Source organism: Megascapheus bottae, chromosome 10 (genome assembly GCF_031878675.1).
Source record: "Megascapheus bottae isolate mThoBot1 chromosome 10, mThoBot2.hap1, whole genome shotgun sequence".
Lineage (NCBI taxonomy): Eukaryota > Metazoa > Chordata > Mammalia > Rodentia > Geomyidae > Megascapheus > Megascapheus bottae.
In genome coordinates this window covers 22,164,906-22,178,914 of record NC_143518.1, presented here as the reverse complement: position 1 = coordinate 22,178,914, position 14,009 = coordinate 22,164,906, and the positions used below count along the sequence as shown (strand labels likewise).

General features: G+C 40.0%; 1 protein-coding gene across 5 annotated transcripts in view; it reads right to left on the bottom strand.

Moving 5' to 3' along the window:
• Nucleotides 1–14,009, bottom strand: part of Abl2 (ABL proto-oncogene 2, non-receptor tyrosine kinase) — an 82,721-nt gene that overhangs the window by 8,794 nt on the left and 59,918 nt on the right. For all 5 annotated transcript variants that reach the window (XM_090340341.1, XM_090340342.1, XM_090340346.1 and 2 more), the window contains exons 5-10: nt 9,625–9,897; nt 8,257–8,341; nt 6,044–6,221; nt 5,088–5,272; nt 2,378–2,530; nt 1,355–1,444 (exon numbers count right to left, since the gene is read on the bottom strand). In XM_090340341.1, coding sequence (XP_090196467.1) covers nt 1,355–1,444; nt 2,378–2,530; nt 5,088–5,272; nt 6,044–6,221; nt 8,257–8,341; nt 9,625–9,897 — 964 coding nt within the window. The remainder of the gene's footprint in view (nt 1–1,354; nt 1,445–2,377; nt 2,531–5,087; nt 5,273–6,043; nt 6,222–8,256; nt 8,342–9,624; nt 9,898–14,009) is intronic.

Below are 14,009 nucleotides of genomic sequence, written 5' to 3'. Positions count from 1 at the left end.
CACTGAGTTTCCTTAAAACATAGGTCCACATTTTTTGGATCCAATCATCTACTCTATGGTATCTGGGCTGAATGTTTTGTATTTTGTTTTTGAGATATGGTCTCAAAAATTTGCCCAGACTGGCCTTGAAGATCCAGGAACTGGTGGCTCTTGCTTATAATACTAGTTACTCAGTAGGCTGAGATCTGAACATTATGGTTCAAGACCAGCCTGGGCAGGAAAATCTGTGAGACTCTTACTTTTAATTGACCAGGAAAAAAAGGTAGAAGTGGAGCTTGGGCTCAAGTGGCACAACATTACCCTTGAACAAAAAAATCTCAGGGCCAATATTCAGTTCTTGAGCTCAACCACAGGGCAACAACAACAACCAAAAGATCTTCCTGTCTCTACCTTTAAGCAGCTAGGATTATAGTCATGTAGCACATCAGACCCTTATTTTTCAATATAAGAAATTATGCTCTGGTAGCTAAATTTTATTTTTAATCTGATTTTCTTCAGATATTTTTCTAGAAATGGGAATCCCCAGATATTGTTTTAATAACTAGGAATGTGGCTTAGTGGCTGTCTAGCATATTGAAGTCCTGGGTTTGATTCCTCAGTACCATATAAACTTTTAGAAAAAGCCAGAAGTGGTTCTGTGGCTCAAGTGGTAGAGTGCTGTAGTCTTAGGCAAAAGAAGCTCTGGGAGCCCAGGCAAGGAGGGGGGTGGGAGAGGTGGAAGGAGAGGAAAAAGGGAGGGAAAGCAAGCAAGCAGACGTCTGGGGGGAAGTACTTAAGTTATTTTCAGATAGTATGTCTTGTTTTGCCTTATATTGAGATCTTTCTACCTATAACCACCCAAGTACACAATTACTACAAACACCTAGCCAAAAGTTGGAGTATTTTAGAAGTGGAGCTTCTAAATGGAGAGCTGGAATATTTTTCCCCCCATTTTCTCTGTACCATGGTGTTAAAAAGGTAGAGAGAGCACTAATAAATTTATTTATTTTCTCTAGGTAGAGACTGAACTAATTTCAAGTTAAAATTCATTTCAATAAGCTAAAAACATAAAAGTGAAAAGTACAAAAAAAGCAGTACCACCAATACAAGGCAAAAAAAAAAATCATTTCAAAAATAATTAACTAGGAAGTGGCGCTGTGGCTCAAGGGGAAGGGTGGTAGCCTTGGGCTGAAGAGCTTGGGGACAGTGCCCAGGCCCAGAGTTCAAGCCCCATGACCGACCAAAAAAAAAAAAAAAAAAAGTTAACTCATGATCTTCAAACAGACAGAAAGTATAAGGACTATTTTTGCAAACTACTTGCCATCATCAAGTACCATCCACCTAGCAGTCAATTCTAAGTCCATTAGATTCTCACCTTCAGAAATGCTGGAGTCATGGAACATGGTTTCAAAAGCATGGTGAGTTTCAGCAAAAGAAGGTCTGTCAGCCGGGCTCCATTTCCAGCCTATATATCACAATACCACAATATCAAGACCTCTATTAGTATTATATATCCAGTGGCACCCAAGAAAATGAAGTCCACTCATCATGATGTAGAGTTAATGGATGCTCACTATGGTATTAATGAAGTCACTTCAGTTCCAGACATGTAAGTGCCCGTTCCCCCATTCCTGTCCTTTTATATAATCTTGGCTGCCATTCCCTCTATACAAAGAGGAACAGAAATGAGTGAGAAAAATGACGGGGTTTGTTTTTAAAGAAGTGGAAAGACTGGCAAATATCATGTAACCCTTCTATTAATTACAATAAAAAATATATTAAAAAAAAAAAGAAGTGGAAAGACTGGGCTGGAAGTTTGGCCTACTAGTAGAGTCCTTGCCTAGCATGCACAAAGATCTGGGTTCCTATGTACTACATACATAATAGGGGGGGAAAAAAGCCAGAGGTAGTGCTGTGGCTCAAGTGGTAGAGCTCTAGCCTTAAGAAAGCCCAGGACAGTGCTCAGGCCCTGAGTTCAAGGGCCAGACTGGCAAAAAAATTAAAAGATAATATAGATTTATGTACAAGCAGCTGCACTTTACTATATCCTGTGTTCTTTATTAGCCAAATCTTTTCATTTACATCACTGACGTTCCTTTTATACATCATTTATACTCTTTAGCAAACATTTTATGTAGCTGAAAGCATTCCTTTCCTAACATAATTTGTGCACCCAATTTCTTACTAAAGATACAACTTTAAAAAATAACTACACAATTATTTGGGGCCACAGACAACTATTCTTAGGATTCCTATAAGACTCACTAGTATATCAAATGTGACAGCTGGCTAACCAATGACAAGATCTTTAAACATGAGTCTAGACTCAATCCTAGCAAAATATTTCCAATTGTGGTAAACATACTGCTTCAAAATTAAGCTATGAAAGAATACTCACATGCTCTCATAAGTTCATAAACCTTAGGGGGGCATCCCTCAGGTTGCTCCATTCTATATCCTTTTTCTAGTAGATCATAAACTTGAGACAGGTCAATTCCTGGATATGGTGACATTCCATAGGTAGCGATTTCCCACAACAGTACACCAAAAGCTACAGAAAAGAATAGTCATAAAAAAGCTAGCTTATATCATTCTGAGTCATTGTCATAAATTGTTACAAAATTCATATAGCCTGTATCGGCCTGTATATGACTGGTAAGGTTCCTGCTACAGGAATACTGCAGAAAAAAAATTTAAACTTCCCACTTTTATTTAGGCTTTCTTTACTACAATGTGGGACAATAAATTATGACCAATGTAAAAAGTATGGGGCCTGGACACCGTCCTGAAGCTCTTTAGCTCAAGGCTAGCAATCTACCACTTGAGCCACAGCCACTTCCTGTTTTCTGGTGGTTAACTGGGGATAAGAGTCTCACAGATTTCTGTTCCCAGGTTACTTTGAATCAAGATCGTCAGATCTCAGCCTCCTGAGTACCTAGGATTACAGGTGTGAGCCAATGGCATCCAGGTGTAATTTTGTTTTGAAAACTATAGCAGTTTGATCTGAGAGCCTCATACTTGTTAGGCTATGAACCATACATACATCTAGCCCAGAATGATCTTTGATCTACTTCATGAGCTCCATGATTGTAAAAAGAGCTAGTAAAAGCCAGGCATGGTGGCCCACGCCTGTAATCCTAGCTACTCAGGAGGCTGAGATATGAGGATCTCAGTTCAAAGCCAGCTCAGGCATTAAAGAACATGAGACCCTTATCTCCAATGAAACGCTAGAAAACTGGAAAGTGGTGCTGTGGCTCAAGTGGTGGGGCAGTGGCCATGAGCTGAAGAGCCCAGGGACAGTGCCCAGGCCCAGAGTTCAAGGCCCATAACTCATTAAAAGAAAAAGAAAAGAAGAGCAGGGCCAGGAGTTTGGCCTAGTAGTAGAGTGCTTGCCTAAGTATGCACAAAGACTCTGGTTCGATTCCTTGGTACCACACACACTTTTTTTAAAAAGCCGGAAGTGATGCTGTGGTTCAAGTGGTAGAGGTTTCGCCTTGAGAAAGTCAGTGCTCAGGCTCTGAGCTCAAGCCCTAGGACTGGCACAAAAGAAAGAAAAAGGAAACAGAAAAGCAATCACAGCTATTATCAGTGGTTCATTCCTATAATCCTCCTTACTGAAATCTGAAAGCTAAAAAGGAATAAAGTTCAAAAGCAGCTGAAACAGAAGAATCCATTAGACTTTCATCTTCAATGTACTCAGCAAAAACTTCAGTTGTAGTTCAAGTGGTAGAGCACCAGCTGAACCAGCAAGCTAAGTAAACATACACAGGCTCCAGAGTTCCAACTCTGGTAGTATCCAAAAGAGAAATGAGGAAATGGAGGAGAGGAGAGAAAGGGGAGAGAGGGAGGGAAGGAGGGAGGGAGGTAGTTTAGTAAGGAAAGTCCCTGAGACTATTACCTCAAATTAATCACAAAAATAAGTCAGAGGTGGAGTTATGGCTCAAATGATAGATAGAGCCTTGAGCTAAAAGTTCAGGAACAGTGCCCAGGCCCTGAATTCTATTCACAGGACCACACATATAAACACACACACACACACACACACACACACACACACACACACACACACTCTCTCTCTCTCTCTCTCTCTCTCTCTCTCTCTCTCTCTCTCTCTCTCTCTCTCTCTCTTACACAAATTGACTTAGAATCCTTTAATTATTTCTATGGGCCCATAATCCAAATATCAGTTTGTTCAAAGTACTGGGCCCCTACCTAGTCATTCTGTTCCTCGGGGAGCAGAAACAAGGTAGAATTCTAAGGGAAAAAAAAAAAACCTTATCATAGATTTTGACAAAATATTATTAAAACTGTAAAGCAATGTGAGGTGTACATTATAATGTCTTTGAAGGTATTACTTGTTTACTTTTCTTGATAGGGGAAAAGGGCAGGGAGGCTCTCACAATGTTGCTCTGGTCAGTTTCAAACTCCTGGGCTTAAGCAATCTTTACAGCTCAGCTTATGAAACAGAAGTAGAGAAATACACTCTTCCACTGAGCTCTAGTAGTTTGCTTATATTCGTTTTCCCTCCCTCTCCCCCCCTCTCTTTAATGCAGGTCATTCTGTATGCTAGGCAAGTACTTTCATTGAACTGCATCCCTTAATTTTTTGAGACTGTTTTGCTATGTACCCTAAGGATGGCCTTAAACTCGCAAGTATCCTGCCTCAATCTGTAAAAGTCTATAAAATGCTAGGGTTATAGACATGTGTTCTGGGGTGGGGGGGTGGGGAGAAGACATCTATACATCTCAGTATCATATAAAAGGGAAGCTCTAAGCTACACACTAATGGCTCATATGAATAAGCCTAGCAACACAGGAGTCTGAGATCAAAGGGCTGAGGTTCAAAGACAGCCTGGGCAAAAATAAGAGATGCTGTGTAGGATTAACCAGCAACATGCCAACTAAAGGCATGCTCAAGTGATAGAAGATTAGCTGTGAGCATGCAAGTCAAGTAAGAGCCTGAGGCCCTCAGATCAATCAGTACAGGTACCACACGAGGAGGGGGGAGAAAAAAAGGGAGGAATAAGGGAAGGAGACAGGCAGGTTCTTTGAAGAACTGAAATTAGTTATGAAAAAAATAACATATCAAGGAAAACATGCCAACCTTACCCCAGACGTCTGATTTAATTGAGAAGGTATTATAAGCAAGACTCTCTGGTGCTGTCCACTTAATTGGAAATTTGGCTCCAGCATGAGCAGTATAGGTATCTCCAGTCATCAGTCTACTTAAGCCAAAGTCAGCTACTTTAACCACATGGTTTTCTCCCACTAGGCAGTTACGTGCTGCAAGATCTCTGTGAGAAATAGGACCAATTCAGACAGTGAGAAAAGTGGCCATGAATGCTTGCTTTGTTATTGATTCCTTGTGCTAGAAGCAGAGTTGGTAAGAGAGCACTAGCCAATGTAGAAGTATTTTATGATAATCACTAATGTGATAGGAAGACTAATTTAAAAATTATCACTTATGCAGTATTTATCAAGAGTCAGTTAATAATACTAAATAAGGAGTTTTATAAAATGAATATCTTTATATCAACATAGGTTATTAGAGTGGACTGATTTGGGGGGGGGTAGGTATAGGGCTTAAACTCAGGGTCTGAGCACTGTCCTTGGACTTTTCTCAAGGCTACTTGAGCCATAGCAACAACTTCCAGCTTTTTTTTTTTCTATGTATGTGGTACCGAGGAATCAAATCCGGGTCTTCGTGCATGCTAGGCTCACTCTACCACTAGACAAAACTCCCAGCCCCTGTTTTTTTGTTTTTTTTTCTAGAAAGCTTTAAATACTCGTCTAAGACAGATGATGTTTTTAAAAACCAGCCACTAGAGGAAGCAATAGCATAGTGGATATAATGGCCAAATAGTGGATATAATGGCCAAAAGAGAGATACCTGTTTTGACAAGACAGATTTTAAAGAAAACACAACAGATGGAGATGACATAACAGGTCTTGTGAAAGAGAGAACAACTTTCTTTAAATCACCTGGTAAGTTTATTTTCTTTTATCATCGTATCAAGCAAAACGCCTTCCTGATTAGTCTCAGGCAATAATCAGGTTTTACATACCGATGGATGAAATTCTTCTTCTCTAAATACTCCATTGCAGAAGAAATCTGAGTGGCCATGTAAAGAAGTACAACTGCAGTCACCTCTTCTCGGTTGCATTCTCGAAGATAATCAAGCAGATTCCCATATGGCATGTATTCAGTCACAATGTAAAATGGTGGTTCCAAGGTGCATACACCTGACAGATGAAGGATAAAACTTCTTTTTTAGAAATATATTCAGGATTGGGAATGTAGTACAGTGGTAGCCTAGCATGCATGAGGCCCTGGGTTCAGTTCTTTTTTTTTTTTTTTTTGCAGTCCTGGGCTTGAGCTCAGGGCCTGAGCACTGTCCTTGGACTTTCTCAAGGCTAGAGCTCTACCACTTGAGCTTCAGCACCACTTCCGGCTTTTTTCTATGTATGTGGTACTGAGGAATCAAACCTGGGTCTTCATGCATGCTAAGCAAGCACTTTAACCACTAGGCCAAACTCCTGGCCGATGGGTTCAGTTCTTTAGTACAAATAAACAACAACAAAAAATAAGATAAACTGATTTTTAGAATGATTTAAAAATATATTCATTCAGGCCAACAATAATTCAAAAGTAGTTGGGTCTGTTTTGGCAGTAATCCTTTCTAGTCTATCATCACATTTTCTGCAATTAACATAGCAAAACGTAAGTTGACTATTAAGAGAACAGTTCTATAGCCAGGTATGGTAGCTCATGCCTATAATCCTAGCTATTCAGGAGGCCGGGATCTGAGGATCGCAGTTAAAAGCCAGCACAGGGCACTAAGGTACCTACCAGACTTTTATCTCTAATTAATCACTAGACTATGGGAAGTGGGGCTGGGGCTCAGGGGTACGGCGGTAGCCTTGAACTGAAGAGCTCAGGGACAATGCCCAGGACAAGTTCAAGCACCATGACCCACAAAGAAAAAAAAAAAAGTTCTTGCTATAGTACCTTGTCAAATTGTTCTGAACTTAGACTCTGTGGTACCCATAAGGTGCCCAAGCTTGATACATATTGAAATCAGCTCAAGCTACTATCATTTTGTTTTAAACACAGAACCTAGTGATGAAAATAATGGTTTCAAGCTGCATGTGGTGGCTCAGGCCTGTAATTTACCCAGCTACTCAGGAGGCTGAGATCTGAGGATCGAGGTTCAAAGCTAGCCTGGGCACTAAAGTCCATGAGACTCATCTTCAACCACTAGGAAAACCAAAGTTATGCTGTGGCTCAAAGGGTAGGGTGGTAGCCTTGAGCTGAACAGTTCAGGGCCAATGGCCAGGCCCAAAGTTCAAGTCCCACAACCAACAAGAGAAAAAAAAAAATAATGGTTTTAATTGTATGGTATTTTCTTTTTTCTTTTCTTTTCTTTTTTTTTTTGCCAGTCCTGGGCTTGAGCTCAGGGCCTGAGCACTGTCCTTGGACTTTCTCAAGGCTAGAGCTCTATCACTTGAGCCTCAGCACCACTCCTGGCTTTTTTTCTATGTATGTGGTACCGAGGAATTGAACCTGGGTCTTCATGCATGCTAGGCAAGCACTTTAACCACTAGGCCAAACTCCCGGCTCCTGTATGGTATTTTCTATATGTGGTGCTAAGAGATGAACATGAGGACTCATACATGATAACAACACATTACTACTAATCTGTATCTCCGAGAGCTTATTGTAATAATCTATAAAAGTAAATTCACTTAGTTTCCAACAGTGATTCAAAAAAAGAATTTGAAGCACAAGAAGCACAAGGGTCACAGTTCAAGTGGTGGAGTACTTCCCCAGATCTCAAATTCTAGTAATGTCAAAAAGAAATTAAAAATTGTTCCCCCTCCCCTCCCCTCTCTCTCCTCTCCCGCCCCCCACAACTCTCTGGGGTTGGTCGTGGAATGTGAACTCCAGGTGCTGGCCCTGAGCTCTTCAGCTCAAGGCTGCTGCCCTACCCCTTGAGCCACAGCACCACTTCTAGTTTTCTGGTGGTTAATTGGAGATAAGAGTCTCACAGACTTTAGTGCCTGGGCTGGTTTGGACCAGGATCCTCAGATCTCAGCCTCTTGAATAGCTAGGACTACAAGCGTGAGTCACTGCACCCGATGTTCGTGCACTTGCGCATGCGAGCGCGCTGTGTGTGTGTGTGTGTGTGTGTGTGTGTGTGTGTGTGTAAAGCAATTAAAGGCAACAAGGGATTGGGGGACATTGCTAACATCTGAGGAAGGAAATCTGTTTTCTCACCTAATAGTTGTACCAGATTAGGATGTTTGATTTCCTTCATCACTGCAGCTTCTTTCAGAAATTCCTCTACTTCCATGGTGTCTTCCTAAAAACAGAGAAGCAGGAAAGAAAAAAAAAAAAATAGGTGACAAACTTCCATCTATAGAGTCAACTCACACATCTTCAGTTTCAAAGAATAAAAGGAATAGCTTGGAGGGGGGAAGGGAAATGGGGACCATGACATGTGAAAAGGTATCAATGTGTTGGAATTAAGGCACCATTTATCTGGCAAATATCATGTAACCCTTCTATTAATTACAATAAAAAATACATTAAAAAAAGGGAATAGCTTTTGGAGATATTAGTATGTTAATTTAAGAAAGCTTATTACAATCTAATATGTTTTATAGAAATTCAAGTAAGAATAATGTTCTTGAATGATATTAGAAATTGGAGTAAAAATTAATAGAGCTAGATAACAATTATATCCTGTAATCAACTGAGGCATGGATAATTCAGTTTTCTGACAGTTTACTCATAATGATATTTTAATATTTGAATAAAGAAATATAGTAGTTAGGCTATTTATAGCTTTATCTTCTTTCTTTGACCAATATTTCTGAAGGATCAAAGAATGTTGCAAGCTCACACACAGCATCACATGTAGGATATACTTAATACACAGAACTGACCACTACTCACAACTGAAGAATAATAACCCAGTGTGAGGGATGTGCAGGGCTTCAGAAACAATGACAATCTTCAAAGAACTGAATGCTACATTGCCCTATAATTTTTATAGTGTAATGTTTAAAGAAGAGAAAGGATAGCATCTGGAAAAAGATTTCTGTGGATTTTACAATAGAAGTGATGAAGCCATTTTGGAGGCCAGAGCATGCAGATTAGAAATTCAAGTCTAGTCTGGGCTTCTTAGTATAATGTCCCCCAAAACCACCACAAACTCCCCAAAAAGGAGGGTGTGTGGGATCTAATTGCATATAAGGGAGAAAGAATAGAATAAGAAACCTTATGATTCTTAGATAATGCATGAAGAATTAGCAAGAGTTTAGCAAGAGTCCTTCTTGAAGCAGCTTGATTTGCTTTACTAACTTACAATTTTCTTCTAAACTCCTACTAAAATGTACATCAACAGCTACTAAAAAACAATCTCTCCCACATGTGGGAGAGACTGATTCACTGCACTGCAGTGAATAATCTGTCCCTGTATTGTCAGCAATGGCACTACAGTTAATCACCACAATTTGTAGAAGTGTTTGGCACTAGTGGGTGGAAGAGTTCCAAAGTTAAAGAAGGGTATGCTGTTATTTCCAAGTGATTCATCACACATACACAAAAGATGCCTGCAAACTGTAATTCTTAGCAACCCACCTTTAATGTTTTCACAGCAACTGTAAGGCTGTATTTCTTCCAGACACCAACATAAACCTCTCCATACTGACCACCTCCAAGTTTGTGCTTCATAGTGATATCTGTTCGTTCCATTTCCCATTTGTCATGGATGGGGGACACACCATAGACTGTTGGCTTATTACACTTGGGTGCTGGATAATGTAACGTTGTCACTAGCCCATCAGCCACTGTAGAATGGTGGTGAACAAGCTCTGCCAAGGTGTTAAAGCGGCTCTCAGCAGTCACATATACCTGAGGGAAAAAGGAGAAAAAATAATTTGAAAAGAGATTAGTAGCTTTTTTGTCAGGGGGAGAAGTACAAGTCCTAGGGCTTGACCTCAGAGGCAAAGCAATGTCCCTGAGCTTTTTTGCCCAAGGCTAGTGTTCTACCACTTAAGCCACAGTTCCACTTCTGGCTTTTTATTGTTTGATGGATAAGTGGAGGTTAAGAGTCTTATGAACTTTCCTGGCAGGGCCAGATTCAAAAACGAATCCTCAGATCTCAGCCTCTTGAGTAGTTAGATGTGAGTCACTGTAGCCCAGGAGAAATATTTTTTAATATTAGCCTGGAAATACAAAGACAGATTATCCTAGCTGAGGCAAATAAAAGAGTTAATGATAAGAGTAAGGGGAAACAATGTCGTTAAGCTTAAACTCCCTAGTCTCCTCTCGCTAAATTAACTATGTTTTGGGGTAAAAACGCATCATCAAGCTAATTATTTTTCATGGAATTTCTGAGTAACAAGACTATAGAATCCAGACAAGCATAGTGGTGCACATTTTTAACTGCCAGAACTCGAGAGGTGACGAAGGAGGATTTTGAGCTTGAGGCCACTCTGTGATACAAAGCAAGATCCTTTTTCAACAATGGTGACAATGTAAAGACTGTAGAACTCACATATAGACAATAAGTGAAATGTCCTAAGATGGGCAGTTGCTATACCTACAATATTAGCAACACAAGAGGCAAGTTAGTGAGGACTGAAGTTCAAGGTCAGCCTAGGCAAAAAGTTCCTAACAGGTCGGGCCTAGAGGTAGAGTGCTTGCCTAGCATGCACAAAGCCATAAGGTTGATTGCCTGGTACCACATACACAGAAAAAGCTAGAAGTGGTGCTTTGGCTCAAGTGGAAGAGCACTAGCCTTGAGAAAACCCAAGGACAGTGCCCAGACTTTGAGTTCAAGTCAAAAAGTTCCTAAGACCATATCTCAACTAATAAAACTGAGTGTAATGATAAATGACTATCATCCTTTCCAAGTGGGCCAAGTCAGTTCAGCTCACGTGAAACACTGTCAAAAGATAACCAAAGGGCCATTAAGAGTGGAAAAGCATCAGCTTCAAGTAAGCTGAGAACATGAAATATTGAGTCCAACAGAGAGGAAAGAGAGGAGGAATAAGGTTAGGAGGGAAGGAGGTTGTGAGAGATGAAAAATAAGGGAAAGAAAAGAAAAAAAAAATAACCACATTGGATTGAAAACGTAACTCAGGTGACATAGTGTTAGCCTAGAGCAAGCAAACAGTGCAAATCCCTGAGCTCAGGCCCCCATACTAGCATAATAAACAAGCAAACAAACACCCAAAAGGGCTGGAATGTGACTCAACTAGCAGACCAAGTGTCTAGCAACTGCCAAAGACAAAAGAAAGTTAATAAATATTACCCTAGAACCTTGCAAAAGAAAAATATAAATTAATAAAGTGATTTTGATTTTTGGAAAGTTAGGAAGGCATTTATGCCCCAAACTCATGATCTTCCTGTCCCAATCTCCTAAAGGTCATGTTACATCTCTGCTACACCTGGGCTATTTTTCAAGAAATTATTGGTTTTATTACATGTTAAGAAAAAAAAAGTACAGACTCCATAAAAGAAGAATTCATTATTTCTACAGAATAAACTCTCCCACGTAAATATGATCAACATGCAAGAATTTTACAGGCACTATGTTTGCTCTTTTTTCTGTCTTTTCGTGGGGCTGGGGCAGGGAGGAGAGCAGAAATGGAGGAAGGAAGGATGAACAAATGGAGGCATAATACCCAGTAGATACTACATGGAAAATGAACTAAGCAATTTGTGGGGGAAACTGAGGGAAAACAAGGGAAGAGATGACATTGTCCAAAAAGAAATGTACTTACGGGGCCGGGAGTTTGGCCTAGTGGTAGAGTGCTTGCCTAGCATGCACGAAGACCCGGGTTCAATTCCTCTGTACCCCACATACATAGCAAAAAGCCGGAAGTGGTGCTGAGGCTCAAGTGGTAGAGCTCTAGCCTTGAGAAAGCCCAAGGACAGTGCTCAAGCCCTGAGCCCAAGCCCAGGACTGGCAAAAAAAAAAAAAAAAAGAAATGTACTTACTACCGGACTTATGAAATAATAATCCCTCTCTATAACATGTTATTAATATTATATATATGTATATATATTTGGGGGGGCAGTCCTGAGGCTGCAATTCTGGGCCTAGGCATTATCCTTGAACTTTTTTTTTTTTTTTTTTTTACTCAAGGCTAGTACTCTACCACTTGAGCCACAGCACCACTTCTGGTTTTTTTTTTCTGTGTATGTGGCACTGAGGAATTGAACCCAGGGCTTTGTGCATACTAGGCCACCCTCTTGGCCTAAAATTATATATATTTTTAAGGGAATTTTACACCACTACCACCTTACAAGTCTTCCCTACTATTTCCTCCTGCAAAGGGAACCATTTGTTTGACTTTCTAACACCTTGGATTATCTCTCCCTGAAGGACATGCACATTAAATCATATATCATATAATATGCCACATAGTGTCTGTTTTCTTTCATTTAACTTTTTTTATTTCAATTCGCAAAACATAAAATTTGAAAGTCAAGCATTTTCAATATATTTACAAAATTGTTCAATAACCTATTGTTCATTCTAACCTATTTTCATCATCCCCAAAAGAAAACCTTACTGCTTAGCAACCACTCCCATTCTCCCCAACTCCCTATATCCTGGGCAACCACTTTCTCCAATCAGCTTTCTGGATATGAGGCTTATATACAACAAAAACAAACAATAATGCCTTTGTAAAGGGCTAAAAAAAATTTTAAATTTGCAGCCACAGGTTCTCTCATAGCAACTACCCAGGTCTGCCTAGAACATAGTCATAAATAATATATAAACAATGACTGTGGCTGTATTCCAATACAATTTTATTTCTTTAAGTAGGTGGCTAGTCGGGTACAGCTTTAAGTATGATGCTATATGAAGAACTCTATGCTCATTTCTATTAAGATATTCCATTTTATTCATACACTAGAAATTATGAATCCATTGTCCTGTTCATAGATATTTGAGTGCCTCTACTTTGGCACTACCACAAATAATATTGCTATCAAAATTCCTGAACACGAATTCTGATTCACATATATGCTCATTATTTCTGTATGTTATGTATATAATGATTTAGAAATGAAGTATTCCCAAAAGGCACATGGGTTGAAGGCTTGGTTTCTAGCTGGTGGATCTAATCATTCAACTGAGTGCTCTCACCCACTGGGGAATTATATTGATGGATTCACAATCCAATAACATTTTTAGGGAGAATGCAAAAATCTGAGTTGGTAGAACCCAGCTGAAGGAACAAAGTCTCTGAGGTGGTCCTCTGCAGAGCATATAATATTCCAAATTCCTTTCCACCACCTTTGGGATGCATTCCACACTTCTCACCATGGTATTCTGCTCCACCACAGGTTAAAAGTAATTGAACCAGTTGACCTTGAACTGGTAACTGAAATCATGAACCAAAACAAATAATGCGGCCGGGAGTTTGGCCTAGTGGTTAAAGTGCTTGCCTAGCATGCATGAAGACCCGGGTTTGATTCCTCGGTACCACATACATAGAAAAAAGCCAGAAGTGGTGCTGAGGCTCAAGTGGTAGAGCTCTAGCCTTGAGAAAGTCCAAGGACAGTGCTCAGGCCCTGAGCTCAAGCCCAGGACTGGCAAAAAAAAAAAAAAAAAACCACAAATAATGCACCAGGCACTGGTGGCTCACACCTATAATCCTAGCTACTAAGATGACTGAGATCCGAGGAGGATCGAGATTCAAAGCCAGTTTGGGCACAAAAGTCCGTGAGACTCTTATCTCCAATGAACCACCAGAAACTGGAAGCAGCACTATGGCTCAAGTGGTAAGAGTGCTAGTCTTGAGCTGAAGAGCTCAAGGATAGCACTCAGGCCCAGAGTTCAAGTCCCACGACTGACAAAATAATTAAATAATTAATTTAAATTGTTTGTGCCATTTGTCTACAGCACTCAGGGGAGAGGAGGGACACAAAAAACTAACATGTTTCCTTTATGAATTATTTGATTCTATTTGCTTGGGCCACTTTATAATATACTATATATCCAT